This window comes from Mobula hypostoma, chromosome 19, assembly GCF_963921235.1.
Source record: "Mobula hypostoma chromosome 19, sMobHyp1.1, whole genome shotgun sequence".
Classification (NCBI taxonomy): Eukaryota; Metazoa; Chordata; class Chondrichthyes; order Myliobatiformes; family Myliobatidae; genus Mobula; species Mobula hypostoma.
This window is the reverse complement of record NC_086115.1, coordinates 38,470,497-38,486,647: the sequence shown is the minus strand read 5'-3', so window position 1 is coordinate 38,486,647 and position 16,151 is coordinate 38,470,497. Positions and strand designations below refer to the sequence as shown.

Genomic DNA, 16,151 nt, shown 5'->3' with positions numbered 1-16,151 from the left:
AAGTAAAGAGCTGGGAAGCTGATAGATGAAAGAGATGAAGAACCGGAGAAGGGGGAATCTTCTACCAGAGATGGTAGAAGACCATCGAAGAAAGGGAAGGAGGAGGAGCACCGGAGGGATGTGATGGGCAGGCAAGGAGATAAGGTGACAGAGGGAAAAGGGGATGGGGAATGCATTACCGGAAGTTTGAAAAATCGATGCTCATGCCATCAGGTTAGAGGCTATCCAAGCTGTTGCTCCTCCAACCTGAATGCGGCTCCATCAGAGCAGTATAGCAGGCCGTGGACTGGCTTGTCGGAATGGAAATGGGAAGTAGAATTGAAGTGGGTGGCCACCGTGAGATCCTGCTTTTTCTGGCGGATGGAGTGTAGGTGCTTGGCGAAGCAGCCTCCCAACCTACGTCAAGTCTTACTGATGTACAGGAGGCCACACTGGAAGCACCAGATACAGTAGATGACCCCAACGGACTCACAGGTGAAGTGACGCCTCACCTGGAAGGATAGTTTGGGGCCTTGAATGTTAGTGAGGGAGGAGGTATAGGGGCAGGGACGGCACTTGTTCCACTTGCATGGAGGACCTTCATTGCTGCCCTAAATATCAGCAAAGTAACAGGCACCTGATTGTGATGTTTACCCAAGATTGGATTTTAAGTTGTTGGCTGAAAATTCCCACCAAGTAGGCAACACTGAGAAATTTGATCACCTTATGCATATCCCATAGTGGACAGGTAGATAAGTGTTTGCGTGGGGTGGAAGGGAAGTCATAAAATGCAACAAAGAGCATGCTTCTGAAATTGCTGTTAAGGTATGTTGTTGAAACAAAGTACAACTTTACTGTGAATTTGGCCCATTACACAAAGCCACAGTCCTTGCATGCAGATCCTGCGTACTACAATAGGTGCAGGTGTTTTATCCCGATGAGCATATAACCATAATTACCATGGCTACCCCTTAGTTATGTTGCACAATACTGCTTTAAAATGAACTTAATTCCAAAAGTTGATCTTTTGTTTCTCATTTATGTATAATATTCACATTACCAAGAACCTACCTTCCAATGCTTCCTTAAGCTCCTCTTTGGTCCATGCCACCTCAGTCATTAGCAGTCTGAGATAATACATTGCATGCTGGTGAGGCTGCTCTGCTCTAAAATTATTCAGAGATCGCATATACTAAAAGAAATAAAGAACAGTCATTAATCCCCAGCCAACCCAGTATTGCTGACTATCTCTAAAGAGATTCAAGTTTTAATATGGTCTTCATTTACTGAGCAGAACTTCATATTTGAAATACTGTGTTATCAAAATTGTGAAAACACAGTTCAAATAAATAGTATGTTGTACAAGTGGGGGTAGAGCATACTTTCAGATACTACATGTTATACTGTCACTAGAACTTGGAAGTACAGAGAGTTTAACAGCTACACAAAGTAATAAAATCAATCAAACAAGTTACAATATTAAACAATACTAGACTAGCATTTAAACAAATTAACTTTGATTTATCTTAACTCCATCTAACCAGTTTACAAATATTATTAAATTATTGAGTCTGCGAGATGGACATAGATCTGTATTTGACAAGACAAAGTCAAAAGTTTTTTTTCTATTTAAGGAGGCAACAATTGCAGATGAAGCTGAATTCCACAATAAATGCAATAGGGAAAGTTAAAAATCACAAACAATTGTCATCTTGGTAAATTTGCACTGCTTATTATCTAATGCTAATATATTGTAAGATGTGATTCTCAGAAATATAGGCCCAATGAAACGATATTTTTTTTTAAAAAATGCTTGACATCCTTTACCATCGCTCCATCACATTATAATGAAGATCAAATCGTTCAATAAAATCTTTTTTTTGGTAAATGTTTTTAAGATTATAATGATTGATGCTCTTAGGCTGCTGGACATCTTTAGAACATAAAACAGTACAACATAGTACAGATCTTTCAGCCTTATGTCGACCCACGAACTTTGTTCCTCAGCGATTCCTAATTATTCAAAAATTCATTTCCTCTTTGGGTCCAAAGCAGATGACCTCATGTTTTCTCCACTCACTTAATTAAGTATACCTCTTAATATATTCCTATTTCATCCTACTTACAGTCTCTCATTATTGTGTTAAGACAAGAATGCTTATGCATCTGTTTCTTAAAACCAATCAGCATGTACAAATCAAATCACAAGGGAGCCTCCAATTTTGTACATTCTCATTTTTGCTTAATTATCTGCACAGAATCCTATTGTATCACTTAGAAAATAATACAGAAAATATTTATAGGAGATTGAATCCAGGTCTCTAGCACTTTGAGGCAGACATTGGGCAGGTCCCTGTGCTGAAATTTTGCATATCCCAACTTTGATTTACGAAAGAGAAATTAGAAGACACTCATTACAAGTATCATTATATACCTGGTTGCTTTCGACTAAACTTTTTTTTGACAACTTATAAACTTAGATGTCAGCACAGATTATACTCTTCTGCAGTTTGTACATTATAGTTCACATTTCTTATAAAATAACCGCATATCTATCAATAAATGGAATCTCATATTTAGTTTCTGTGCATTCCTTTCCTCTGGGCTGAATTTAAATTTCATGACACAAATGCTCTATTACTCTTTCAATTCATCCTAAAATACACAGCACCCAAAGCCGATGTCCACAGACACCCCCTCCCACCGCCCCCGGTTAATGATAGGGGGTCCATAGCATATAAAAAATTGGGAACACCTGCTTTAAGTAAATCTCTCATGCATACTCCCCTTTGGCTGTTCTGTATCATTTTAAATACAAGACTGAGAATCTCCTAATTTGTCAGTGACATAATTTTAAATTTAATTTTTTAGACAAGTATTACAAATAAACGATTGTTCACAATAACGACAAGATAATGTGATGAATGCCAACTTACTGCCTCTTTGATTATTTCGAATCGCTTCTCATCAATTTCAAAGGTAGCCATCTTCTCTATTATCTTCTTAAGAATTATGTGCTGCTTGTCATTATACCCTTTCACAGACAGCTGTTGGCAAGTACAGAATTGAGATTTTTCATGCAATAAATGACAAACAGCTAACATTCAAAAACATTCTAAAAGCTCTACATTAAACTCAGTATATATACCCAGCAGTTTTTCCAGTTATTTGTGCAAAACATTTAAATCTATTCCCATTTATATAATTAGAAGACATTTTGAAGGTTATAAATTATGGACTGCAATGTATCTGTAACCATGTTAGATTTTAAATTCTACTAAAAAAGCATAAAATTCATGTGACCAAACTAAATGGAACAGAAGCTTTGCTTTCTTTTGATAGAGTTGAAACAACAGGAACAGGCCCTTCAGCACATTGAGTCTGTGTCAACCATTTACCCTGACATTATTTTATTTTCTCTTTATTCTAAATGAATTTCTCTTGATTCTATCACTCACCTCAAACTTAAGGTAATTTACAGATGACAATTACCTCCACATCACTTGAACCTCCAACCTCCACCACTACCAACCTCCACATCCTTGAAATGTAAGAGGAAATAGCAGCAACCAAAAAGAATCCCGCACAGTCACAGATGGAACATGCAAACATCACAGAGATGTTACAAGATATAATGATCAGGGATGCTGGTGACGCAAGGCAGCATCTCTACCAGAATGTGACTCTATGGCACATAGCATCTCACCTCAAAGTCTATAACAAAAGTCATATTTGTAGGGTATGTTCAAATAATCACATCAAACAATGCTAGCTTCCTTTACCCCTTTTGCTTTTCCTGATCCCTTGAATAACAAATTCTCCAAGCAGATTTTTGTTATCAGTATTACAAATGTCAACTGATTATAACCTACCCAATTTCTTCAGCTCCTACAGTACAAGAGAATTGCAACACAAATGTTGTTTTCTAATCTTACTTAAAATTTCCTCTTAAAATAAATGAGTCACAGAATTACATTAGGATTATCTCTCTAGAAAAACTGAAAACATCATAAAATCAAATTAGATGAACGTGTCTGAAGTTCGTCAAATTGCACAAAATAATGAAGTGAGTAAAGCTTTTATTCAAAGCCGAGGAAAAACAATTGGTAATTCTAAATCACAAAGTATCCAAGAAAATCAGAAACTTTATTCATTTCAGGTGAAAAGGCAGTATTTAAACCATAAACAATGTTATTCAAAGACCCTTTTTGAATGGGCTTCTTAGAAATAACCAGTGAGGCTGAAATACACTGTTGTTAAGAATTCAAACCATGCATTCTGAATTCCCTCCATTTATATTAATACAAATTCTAGTCACTACAGGGGTGTCAAACAATTAGTTTGTTTCAGAAATAAAACAGGGAAGCTATTTCCTATTTAACCAGTCTGATTTCTGTTTTCAGACTTTAGACCTTGAGCAATGTGATTGATTTTCAAATGCCCTCTAAAGTGATCCATCAATTCTCTCAATAATACCAAACATTTTAAACTATCTAGCACTGACCTAGACAGCGGACTCAAAATCAACAAACAATATTTGTGTAGACAGCTTCAAAAATTTCACCTCTAACTGATAAAGACATGCTTATGTTGGGAGAACTATGACACAGATTCCTTGAATAAATACACACACAAAATCATGCTATTCAGCCAATATATTGGTATCCTTCATTATAATCCTTAGTTGTTTGTTCCAGAAAGGATCTACAATAATTGTTTCTGAAATTCAAGGTTCCCCAAGGTAATGATTTAAAACCATACATTTTAAGCTGCTTCATTAATTACCCATGTCCCATCAAAAGGTCAAAAATGAGGAAGTTCACAAATAAATATGAAATGCTAATCCCATCTTTAATTCCTCAGATTAACCAGTTTCAGTGACGTACACAACAAAACCTGGCTGACATCCCGACTTGACTATAAAAAGGAAAGAAATGTTCACATCAATTGGCCATTGATGATCATTTTCATCTTGAGGGATGCATGTAAACAACCCAGAAGCGACTGCTCATATCAAAATTTCATCTTTACAATCACAATGGCAACAAACAGGTAATAGCTAATGAGAAAAATAGGATCCAAGAAGGCTTATCAGCCTTAATTTAATGGGAAAGCACACAACTGCCAAAGGCAGGGCTGAAGATTTGCAGCCAGCTTCAGCCAGAATGATGGAGAGGATAATCAAGCTCAGCTTTCCTCGGGATTGCTAACATCAATACGCTGGCCTCCAGTGTTTAAGACAATATATAGTGTTTAAGACTTTTGTACAGTTCTGTATATACATCTTGGACTACTGGACAACATTACATTTGTAGTGCTGAAGGCTTCTGCAGTAAATATAGCCACATCTCCAGCCAAGATGCAGTAATGGCAACTACCCAGCAACACAGCAAACTGTGCTGATACATCCTATACAAAAAATTAAGGATTCATCTGGTCTAAATAATCTGACTACAAGATCAATCTACTCTCATTCACTCAACAATTATCCTTAGGGTAGTGTCAAAGGCTCAACCATTTCAACTTTTTTATCTCATTGGCATAGACATAGAAATCATGTTCAGGTCCACAGGTAATTCCTTAGAAATTAAGTAATCCATGCTTATACGCAACAAGATCTATGCATGAGCTGACAAGTGCTTCACAAAGACAACATCTACAAGGCACAAAAGGCAAGAGTACCACGGCATGCAGATTCTCGATGTCAAACACAATCCCCAGTTAGAAATATATTACAGTTCCCTCACGATAGGTTAAAGTCCTGGAACTCCCGATGCAACAATTAATGAAAGAGAACCACGAACTTCCATGGCTCCTCATCATCTTTACAAAAATCAATTAAAAATGACAATTTACGCAGGCCCTACCAGAGATGCCATAATCTCATAATCCGAATAAAAGAAACATCTGAAATTCTCCATTAGCAATATATTTTGAATAACAACTGACTAAAAATTATAATGTACTGGCAATTTTGTAAGATATAATTTTCCCTACAATTTCCAAGATCACCTTTGATGCACAAAAAAGGAATTTGTGGAGTATTGTCCATTTGCAAGAAACAGCTCCATGTTATTGTGTATAAAGCAGACTGTACAAGTGCACCCTACACAATGATTTCATCTTTGATGTTCTATCTATAAGGTGCATTCTAGCAATTCCCCAGTTTCTTTAGCATCAACCCATGATCTCCTCACTTGGATAAGAGTGGCATGGAAATACTACCTGCAATTTCTCTATGGAGTTGGGAAATTCAACTACATTTCTTTACTAAACACAGAAAAATTTCTCTTTGATATGACTGTAGCAGCTTTCAACCCAAGATTGAAAAGGTGGGCAGAGTACTATTACAGTGCTGTTAAAACCCTTATTTGTCAACACTCAACAGCTTATTAAAGCCCCTAATGTGGTTGATGAAACTGTAGATTCTTGGAAAAATAGGATCTGAACAGAAATATAATGAATGATCAAGTGAGGTTTTCTTTACTTTTAAAAATTCTAAGAGTAATTAAACAAAAATAATTCCTTCTTCGAGTTTACTCCACTCAAGAAATCAACGAACCTCAGAGTTATATATAGTGATATATACGTATATGTACAGTTACAAGAAAAAGTTTGTGAACCTTTTGCAATTAGCCTTCTGCATTGGCTTTCTGCATTAATTACTCATAAAAAGCGTTCTGATCTTCACCTAAGTCACAATGATAGACAAACAGAATCTGCCTAAACTAATAACACACAAGCAATTGCACTTCTCATGTCTTTGTTGAACACATTGTTTAATCATTCACAGTCTAGGCTGGAAAAAGTATGTGAACCTTTGTATTTAATAAATTGTAGAAAGTCCTTCAGCAGTAATAACCTCCACCAAAAGTTTCCTGTATCAGCATTGCACAATGGTGAGGAGGAATTTTAGACCATTCCTCCATACAATTTTGAATTCATTGTTCCCTCAACGATTGCAAACTGTCCAGGCCCTGAGGCAGCAAAGCAGCCCCAAACCATACTGCTCCTTCCACCAAGCTTCACAACTGCGATGAGATTTTCGTGTTGGTGCACAGTGCCCTTTTTCCTCCAAGCATAGCAGTGTGATTGCTTAAATGGTGTACTCAATATTGATGAGTAATAGTACAATTATTTGTGTGTTATTAGTTTAGGAAGATTGTGTTTGTCTATTATTGTGATTTGAATGAAGATCGGACAACATTTATGAGTAATTAATGCAGAAAATCAGGTAATTACAAAATGGTTCATAAACTTTTTCTTGCAACTGTACTTTAATAATAAATTTACTTTGAACTTCGAAAACAACTTGAATACAAAAATATCCATCAGGACAACACTATTAACATTTTGTTAGCCATTTTGTGAATGACAAAATGTTACATAGCAGCAAAAGCTTTAAATGGTCAATTTGAATAACAATACAGAACAGCGAAGACAAACAATGCGCATCATCAGATGATGGAGGTAAACCATGACTACCTACCGTTCACCTTATTGTGATACCACAGCTTCAAGATGGAAGAAAGCAGTGAACCAAGTATTTACGGAGCAATTAGTTTTAATATGACAAAACAAGGGTAAAGGATATGGGATGAACATGGATGGCCTATATGGATTTTCTGAAGTTGTATATTTTACTTTTCTTTTTAAAATACTTTTCAACTGAGTTGATGAGAAGAAATGGAGCAAAAAATGGAGAATTAGTATTTATAAATGCTGAAAGTGGCGTGTCAAGTATTAGTACAGTATCCTGTTTCCCCAGCTATATTTTTTGACAAATAGATCTAGAGGATAAATCAAAATTTGTTTAAGATACTGAAGAAAGAAGCACAGAAAACAATGACAACTGTAAACAGTGGCAAGTCAATGTGATAAGGGCTAGCTATAGCATTTTGGGAAGAACCACAAGAACAGAGGCATAAATTTAAAAAAACACTATAATATGCAGAGGAGCACAGACATCAAGAAATAATACAAGGCTGTTTTAAATAAAAAGAGTTTAAAGAGATCCAAGTATCCTAGTAATTTCAATTAGTGAAAATAAAAGTGCATGGAAACTAGACAATATGATGATAACCATCCATAGCCAGAGTGATTCATTTCTACAGTATATCAGGATTTAAATGTTGAGACAGTTCATGTCTTCATGTAAGAAATACCGCGAGACAGTTCAAATTATATAAAGCTGGAAGAGCAGAGGTGAAGGCTGAATGCTAACATTACTACCCACTACTGTTGTGTGTAGTTCGATATATCCCATTGTAGCTGAAGATACAAATACGAGGCACATTTCTCTTTAAAAGATGATCTGGAGAGCAGAACCTAGGCACTTCAACCCATGGAAACATACCTACCAATCTGTTGAAATCTGGATGTGAGTTAGAATAAAGCCAGACAACTAGGGAGCTAAATATGGTCATGCTGAATTTGCAAACTGACTTACAGTTTTCGCATGTTTCTCAGTCGCTTAATACACTAATGCAGGTGTAGATAAAAAGATATTATACTGTTGTAGACTAATGCAAATTAAAACCATTTAAAATACAAAAATAATTTAGAATATCAATATTTGCCAAGAATATAAAATTACATGCAAAGACGGTTGAATTAACAAAGCAGTTTGTGACATGAATTATTTTAATAAATTCCATTTTTGCCACACGCTGGATATTTGTGGATCCACCACAAAACCAACTTTCATGCATGGTAATTAAATTTAAACATGCAATTAAAAACTCACGCATAAACTGCAAGCAGCTTGGTTAATCTGAAGCAGGAACCTCTTCCCGCTCTACTTACAAGAATTGATTTCATTGCTGGAACTAGCGTATATACCAAGCCAGTGAGGCGTGCTGCATATGTATACTCTTTTAAATCATCCCTCAATAACCTGATATAGAGGAATGTCAGGTTGCAATGAAGAGGGTCAGCATAAATGTAGGGACTAACGAGAAGAAAACAAAAATGATAAATGTGGCAACAGTCTCCCTGTTAGCAGCCAATATTCAACAGTGACATTACAACAATTCAAGCAAAATGACTGTAGAGTATGTATATGCAGCCGCATGGCTATACAATGTTTACTTGATGGAAGAGTAATTATCAATAGTGGGGAGGGCAAGGTTGAAGTGAGGTAACAAAAAAAGTGCACACAAAAATAAAAATTTAAGGATGATAGAGAGCTTTGCTGTTTCACTGAATTTGGGTACTTACATACATTCCATAGATTGTATTTTGTAGGTCATAGTTCAAGCCAGCAAGCTCTGCTGCATATGCATACTCATTGAGGGAATCTTTCAGCAGTTCAAGATACAAATAGGCCATATTACAATGTAATGGATCCACATAAGCAAATGGGCTGAAAGAGAATATGCCAGATATTAAAATCCCTTTCTAAAAATTTAAATATTGCAAGTCAATCAAATTTACCATCACCTGAAAATATAGTCATGTAGATAGATGATGAGTGAAGATTTTGGATCTTCCTCCATTCCGCCAATTAGATAAATCTTTGTGTTATGCAAAGGATTAACTGTATTACATATTTAACTGATAACAGTTTCAAAGCATGATTTTTTCCAACTCGCAACAAAAATGTGGACAATAGCATAATTAAAGAAAGGATGTTCCAATTTTCATCATTTCAATAACCTTGGATTTTAAATTGCAACATCTCATTTTGTGTAATATAATACTTAAAGTAGGGGATAATTGGTTTATATGCTCAGTGGCCACTTTATAAAGTACCACCTGTACCTAATAAAATGGCCATTGAGTGCATGTTTGTGATCTTCCGTTGCTGTAGCCCATCCACTTCATGGTTCAACGTGTTGTGGATTCAGAAATGTTCTTCTGCCCACCACTGTTGTAACCTGTGGTTATTTGAGTTACTGACCCCTTCCTGTCAGCTTGAACAAATCTGGCTATTCTCCTCTGATTTCTCTCATTTACAAAGGGTTTTTGTCCACAGAACTACCACTCACTGGATGCTTTTGTGTTTTTCATGCCATTCTCTATAAACTTAGGAGATTGTTGTGTGTGAAAATCCCAGGAGATCAGCAGTTTCTGAGATACTCAAATCACCTGGTCTGGCACCAACAATCATTCCATAATTAAAGTCATTTGGATTATATTTCTTTACTATTCTGATGTTTGGTATGAACAACAACTGAACCTCTTGACCATGGCTGGATGTTTTTATGTATTAAGTTGCTGTGACAGATTGGCTGATTAGATATTTGCATTAACAAGTGTACCTAATAAAGTGGCCACTGAGTATACAATGCTGTCCTGCGAAAATTTTTTAAATCACTGAAATCATGCTTCACTAATAAATTCCTTTATGGCTTTAAATCTTTGTGTAATGCCTCCACAGTTCTCCTCAAAAGTTACAGCCTCTGCTGGACGTATCTGGTTGTAGACGACCTACTTATCATTTATTTCTCTCTTCCTTTGTAGTCAGCGATGAAAATTCACTTTAAGCACACAGGCTCAAGAATCTGCTCTAAGTTGGACAGCAATAGAGGGCAGATTTAATTGTTTTAGAACACATGCCATCAATTATGTGACCACAATGAAGCAAGCTGTTCAATGAATCGTGGTAGGCACAATAAAGTTGATTACAGATGAAAAATACAGAACGAGTTGCTTAAACTCTACAATAAAGAGCAATAGGAAGCACATCAATGACGGGCAATGAAATGAATAAATGTGAAAAACATGTCAAAGTATTTCATACAATCTATTAATTCATTCACATGATAGAATTATATATAATTGCGACTGTCACATTTATTCAAGTATTCTCTCAATGTTTGCAAATTAAGCTCACCTATTCTAAAAAGCAAAAAGATTCTTAGCCTCTCTTATATTCTATTATATTTTACTAAAGATTACTAAAGATCTTTAAGCCTCCATATCAACATTTTGTGCTTTGTTAGTCTTTTCCTGTGATGTCCTTAAGTAAGACTTCTTAAACAATTTGTTTCTCAGTTCATTAGGCTTCTAGCATTACATCAGTAAGCTATACTTTATCAGCATTTCACTATCTGAAAACCACTCGGGATGTTTTGAACTTGTGAAAGATAAAATATGCGATTTAGTCATTCATTTTTGACTACTGTTAGATGTACAGTGGGATCACAATTACCATCCTACTTGAATCAAATGCTGAAATTAAACAAGTTCCAACATCTGTGGACATTTCAGGTTGAAACCCCACATCTGTCCAGATAAAGAGTCTCAACCCAAAACGCCTGTTTCTCTCCTCAGATGATACCTGACCTGTAAGTTCTTTTAGTAGTTTGTCGTGAATCTTGTATCAATTAATATGACTGTGTCATGTTCCACATGGTCAATAACACATGTATTTCATTACTCTTTGACTATATACATTGATTCCAAATCCAATTTTTAACTCCTCGGTAGCTCTTATTCTTCTATCTGGTATGACCTTTCATTCTATTGAAACCATCCTCAATCTCATTAGGATATCTGGCCCCATTCCACAGAAATACAACCCATTAATCCAAAACTGGTCCCAGTGCAGGTGGCCTGTTCTTGGAACCCATGATCCAGGAATTTCTTTGACTTCATTATATTCCATAATGAATCCAGATGCCCTCAAGCTCAGAAATCCTGGCTTAAGCTCAGTTATTTCTTACATTCCTGGTCTCCAAGACCTATGAACTATCCTATGCTCCTATAGGATATGAAATTTGTAGCCAATAAGTCTGCCATCTGAGAAATTTTATTTTTCTGTTCCTTCCTTAGATATGCCTGTTATCAATTTGATATCGGAATGAATTTTTAAAAATCAAGGTATAGTAACTGAATTCTTGTCAGTGGAGTTGGTATGGAAGCTGACACTTTACCAATGCACATATTATTCATTTTTGAATAAATACACATCTGTGATTTAGAGTTCTGCTTATTTTGAGGCACTCAATGAAGCACACATATTTTAAAAACTCATCTTCCAGATAGTATACACATTCTTTAAAGTGCACAATATGCCCTGGAATACTGTATGTGCACTGTATCACAAGGTTTTTGGCTCAAGTATGCTAAACAACAAATAAAACTAACATTCATTGACAAATATCTATAAATGATCAGTGTTACATAAATATACAATCTATTTTCTCAGCAAATAACTGAAGTATAATTTCAACAGTTTCTTTACTGATATTTTAAAATTACACAACATTATTATTTCTACTGCTGGAATTTATCACCATTTGAAGAGCATACCTAAAAAATTCAAAGTTTAAGCATGCTTTTGGCAAAAAGAACTTGTCATCTTGTTTGAACCACACTTTGCTCATGGCAGTATCCTGCAATAAAAAGATCAAATCAGAAAATAGAGCACTGCAACTTCATTATTAAAAATAAGCATCCTAACTTCTGGTATACAGACTCACCTGCCAAAACACCTAACAAAAATGTAATGAAATTTAAAATGTCAAATGAACAGATGATCAAATGAGTTATAGATATTATTCTGCCAGTCTTTGTTGGATCATGGAAGAGCCACTTACAAAATGGAACCAGTCAGTAGGAAATAAACTTAACAGACATACTGACAAATTTAGTTGTCCTCTGAAATTAACATTAAACTTTTTGCAAGCATCATTTGGGCTAATGCTAAAATATTGTGCCAAATGTTGGGTGTATTTAATGTAAATGCAAAACGTTGCAGGTTCTGGAAATCTGAAAACAGAGAATGCTGGAGATGGTCAACAGACAGGTAGAATCCTTGGAAAGTGGAACAGAACTAAAACATTTGGTTCTTTATTTTGGAACATATTTGAAGAAGTGCAGAAAAGACTCACACATAATTTAGGAATGAGAGGGCTTGGGTACAAACAGAGACTCAGTGAAAACACATCAGGAAAAATTAGACAAAAGATATTAAAAGAGAGATTGAGTGCTTGAAATTTTGAGGGGACGTGATGAGGTAAACACAAAATAATTACTGTGATTCTAACTAAAGATCTCAAAATCACCATATGAAGTAAATCTGAATTTCAAAGACATTTTCATTACACATAATATGTAGCAACACACATAAAAGTTGCTGGTGAATGCAGCAGGCCAGGCAGCATCTATAGGAAAAGGTACAGTCGACGTTTTGGGTCAAGACCCTTCGTCAGGACTAACTGAAAGAAGAGCTAGTAAGAGATTTGAAAGTGGGAGGGGGAGGGGGAGATCCAAAATGATAGAAGACAGGAGGGGGAGGTGGGGCATTAACGGAAGTTAGAGATGTCAATGTTCATGCCATCAGGTTGGAGGCTACCCAAAAGGAATATAAGGTGTTGTTCCTCCAACCTGAGTGTGGTTTCATCTTTACAGTAGAGGAGGCTGTGGATAGACATATCAGAATGGGAATGGGACGTGGAATTAAAATGTGTGGCCGCTGGGAGATCCTGCTTTACCTGGCGGACACAGCGTAGGTGTTCAGCAAAACGGTCTCCAATATGTAGTATCTTGTTTAGTGCACAGGATGCAAATTTAGAAACAATAGTAAAGAAATCAACACAGCTAAGGTAATTATGACATTATGTGAGAAGTTTTATGGAGTGTATTGTGCCAGGAACCTGATGTGAATCCCTGCCCTCTATTGGTGCAACAGAGCAATGAGTTACCTCTCTGACTGGAGGCCTGTGATTAGCAGTGTGCCAGAGGAATTGGTGCTACAACCATTGCAGTTTGTCATTTATATCAATCATCTGGATGATAATGTGGGTAACTGGATCAGGAAATTTGCGGATGACACCAAAATTGAGGGTGTAATGGACAGCGAGGAAGGCTATAAGAACTTGCAGTGGACCTGGATCAACTGGAAAAATGGGCTGAAGAAAGGCAAATAAAATTTAATGCAGACAAGTGTGAGGTGTGGCTTTTCAGTAGGACCAACCAGGGTAGGTCTTACACAGTGATGGTGGGGCACTGAGGAGTGCGGAAGAAAAAAGGGATCTGGGAATACAGGTCTATTATTCATTGAAAATGGCAACATAGGTAGACAGGGTCATAAAGAAAGCTTTTGGCATATTAGCCTTCATAAATCAAAGAATTGATGTTATGTTGAAGTTGTGTAAGACATTGGTGAGGTCAAATTTGGAGTATTGTGTGCAGTCTTGGTCATCTACCCACAGGAAAGATGTAAACAAGGTAGAAAGAGTACAGAGAAAACCTACAAGGACAGTTTGCCAGGATTGGAGTACCCGAGTTATAATGAAAGAATTGAATAGGTTAGGATTTTACTCCTTGGAATGTAGAAGATTGAGGGAAAATTTGATAAAAGTTTACAAAATTATGAGGAGTATAGATAGGATAAATGCAAGCAAGCTTTTTCACTGTGGTTGGGTGGGACTACAACTAAAGGTCATGAATTAAGGGTGAAAGGTGAAAAGTTTAAGGCAAACATGAACGAATCTTCTCCACTCAGAGGGTTGTGAGAGTGTGGAATCAACTGCCAGCACAAGTGGTGCATGCAAGCTCAATTTCAATGTTTAAGAGAAGTTTGGATAAGTACATGGATGGCAGGGTTTGGAGGGCTATGGTCCGGGTGCAGGTCGATGGGACTAGGCAGTTTAAAAGGTTCAGCATGTACTAGATGGTCCAAAGGCCGTTTCTGTGCTATACTTTTCCATGACGATGACTGAGTGCTAGTGTTGGGTAGCTGGAACAAGCAATGCAGTCACTGCTCAGCAACATGTAGCAACACTTGAAAACTGCCCCCAGCACATCCTTGGGATGTGTTGGTTGTTAATTTAATTAATGCATTTCACTGAATGTTTTGTGCAGATGTGATAAATAAATCTGAAATCAATCAGGATGAGTAGAAATTTCTTCAGATGCTGAAGAGTCTTCGGAATTCTCTACTTTGGAGAGCTATGGCAGTCTTCAAGTTCTTTAAAATACATATCAATAGGTTAGTGGAAATTAAGGAAATCAATTGATACAGAGATAGTTTCTTAAAAAGGGTACAGGAAGAAGCACATCCTTGGTGATTGTAAAACAGGCTCAAAGGGCAAAAGAGTCTACTGTTGCACCTATTTATAAAGTCTTACATAATTGATAGCTATATATTTTCCACGCAATGAAGAATAAATACAAATCTTGAATATTATTGTTCCTTTGCGTGCCTTGTGACACACTGGGCAGCAACCTTGCTGTTTCTTTAGCATTTTGGCGCTTTTTTAATTATTATACAAGGCCGAGTTGCTAGCTTGATGCTCAACCCAGCATGGATGGAAAGCTGGCCAGATTCAAACCCAGGAACATTCGCCTCAAAGTCCAGTGCAAATGTCACTACACCACCAGCTGGAATATGTCCTGTGATATGTTGTCACACACTTGATTTTTAAAAAAATATGCCATCTTAGACAAATTAATTATAGTTATTAATTTATCCTTAGTGTCATGTATACTAATTAAGCAATTCATACATCTATGGTGGGCTCATGTATACATTGCTACAACACCATCAGAAGAGGCAAGACAAAGTTTTAAGTACGTTACTTGAGTATTGCAGATACTTTTTAAAAAAATAATCCTTTGTTCAATTGGCATTAGTGCAGTGCAGGAAATTTAAAGTACCTTACAAACATAGCCACAAACTTTAAAGCAAAATATTGTATTCATTCACATCAGCATTAATTTAATAAAAGCATTCAACTTCCACCCCTCCAACAAAAAAAACATTTTAATTCCAAATGAATCCACCAAATGAGTACATTTTAATATCAATGTTTTATTAACCATTATTGATCTAATTGCATCTTTCTAATGAAAGGCTAAGCAAATTTAAATTATAACAATCATCAGCTATTACAGCACCGTTTGGAAAGGTGGATTTTAAAATAATATCAACTATATTTATATAAATGAAAAATGCATTATCACATTAATGTGATTTTTTTCAACTCTAATCGCCCATTCACATATCTGGAGACTGAGTAGTTTACCTTAATGAGAGCTGGAAAAGTTGTAGTATTATTTTCCAAAGGGAAAATCTCAAAATTCGTAGGAATGAATTCATTTTTAACAGGCAATTTGAACTTCCCATTTAAGTCTGCATTCAGCCATTTCTGTAAAAATAAACAGAAAAATCCTGATATTGCTTTGAACATAGAGTAGGATTTTGCCATTCTCTGCAGTGA

General features: G+C 36.1%; 1 protein-coding gene across 2 annotated transcripts in view; it reads right to left on the bottom strand.

Annotated features, from left to right (window-relative positions):
- Positions 1-16,151, bottom strand: part of ide (insulin-degrading enzyme) — a 114,690-nt gene that overhangs the window by 28,819 nt on the left and 69,720 nt on the right. For both annotated transcript variants that reach the window (XM_063071724.1, XM_063071723.1), the window contains exons 13-17: positions 15,957-16,079; positions 12,238-12,320; positions 9,199-9,343; positions 2,916-3,026; positions 1,051-1,171 (exon numbers count right to left, since the gene is read on the bottom strand). In XM_063071724.1, the coding sequence (XP_062927794.1) occupies positions 1,051-1,171; positions 2,916-3,026; positions 9,199-9,343; positions 12,238-12,320; positions 15,957-16,079 (583 nt within the window). The remainder of the gene's footprint in view (positions 1-1,050; positions 1,172-2,915; positions 3,027-9,198; positions 9,344-12,237; positions 12,321-15,956; positions 16,080-16,151) is intronic.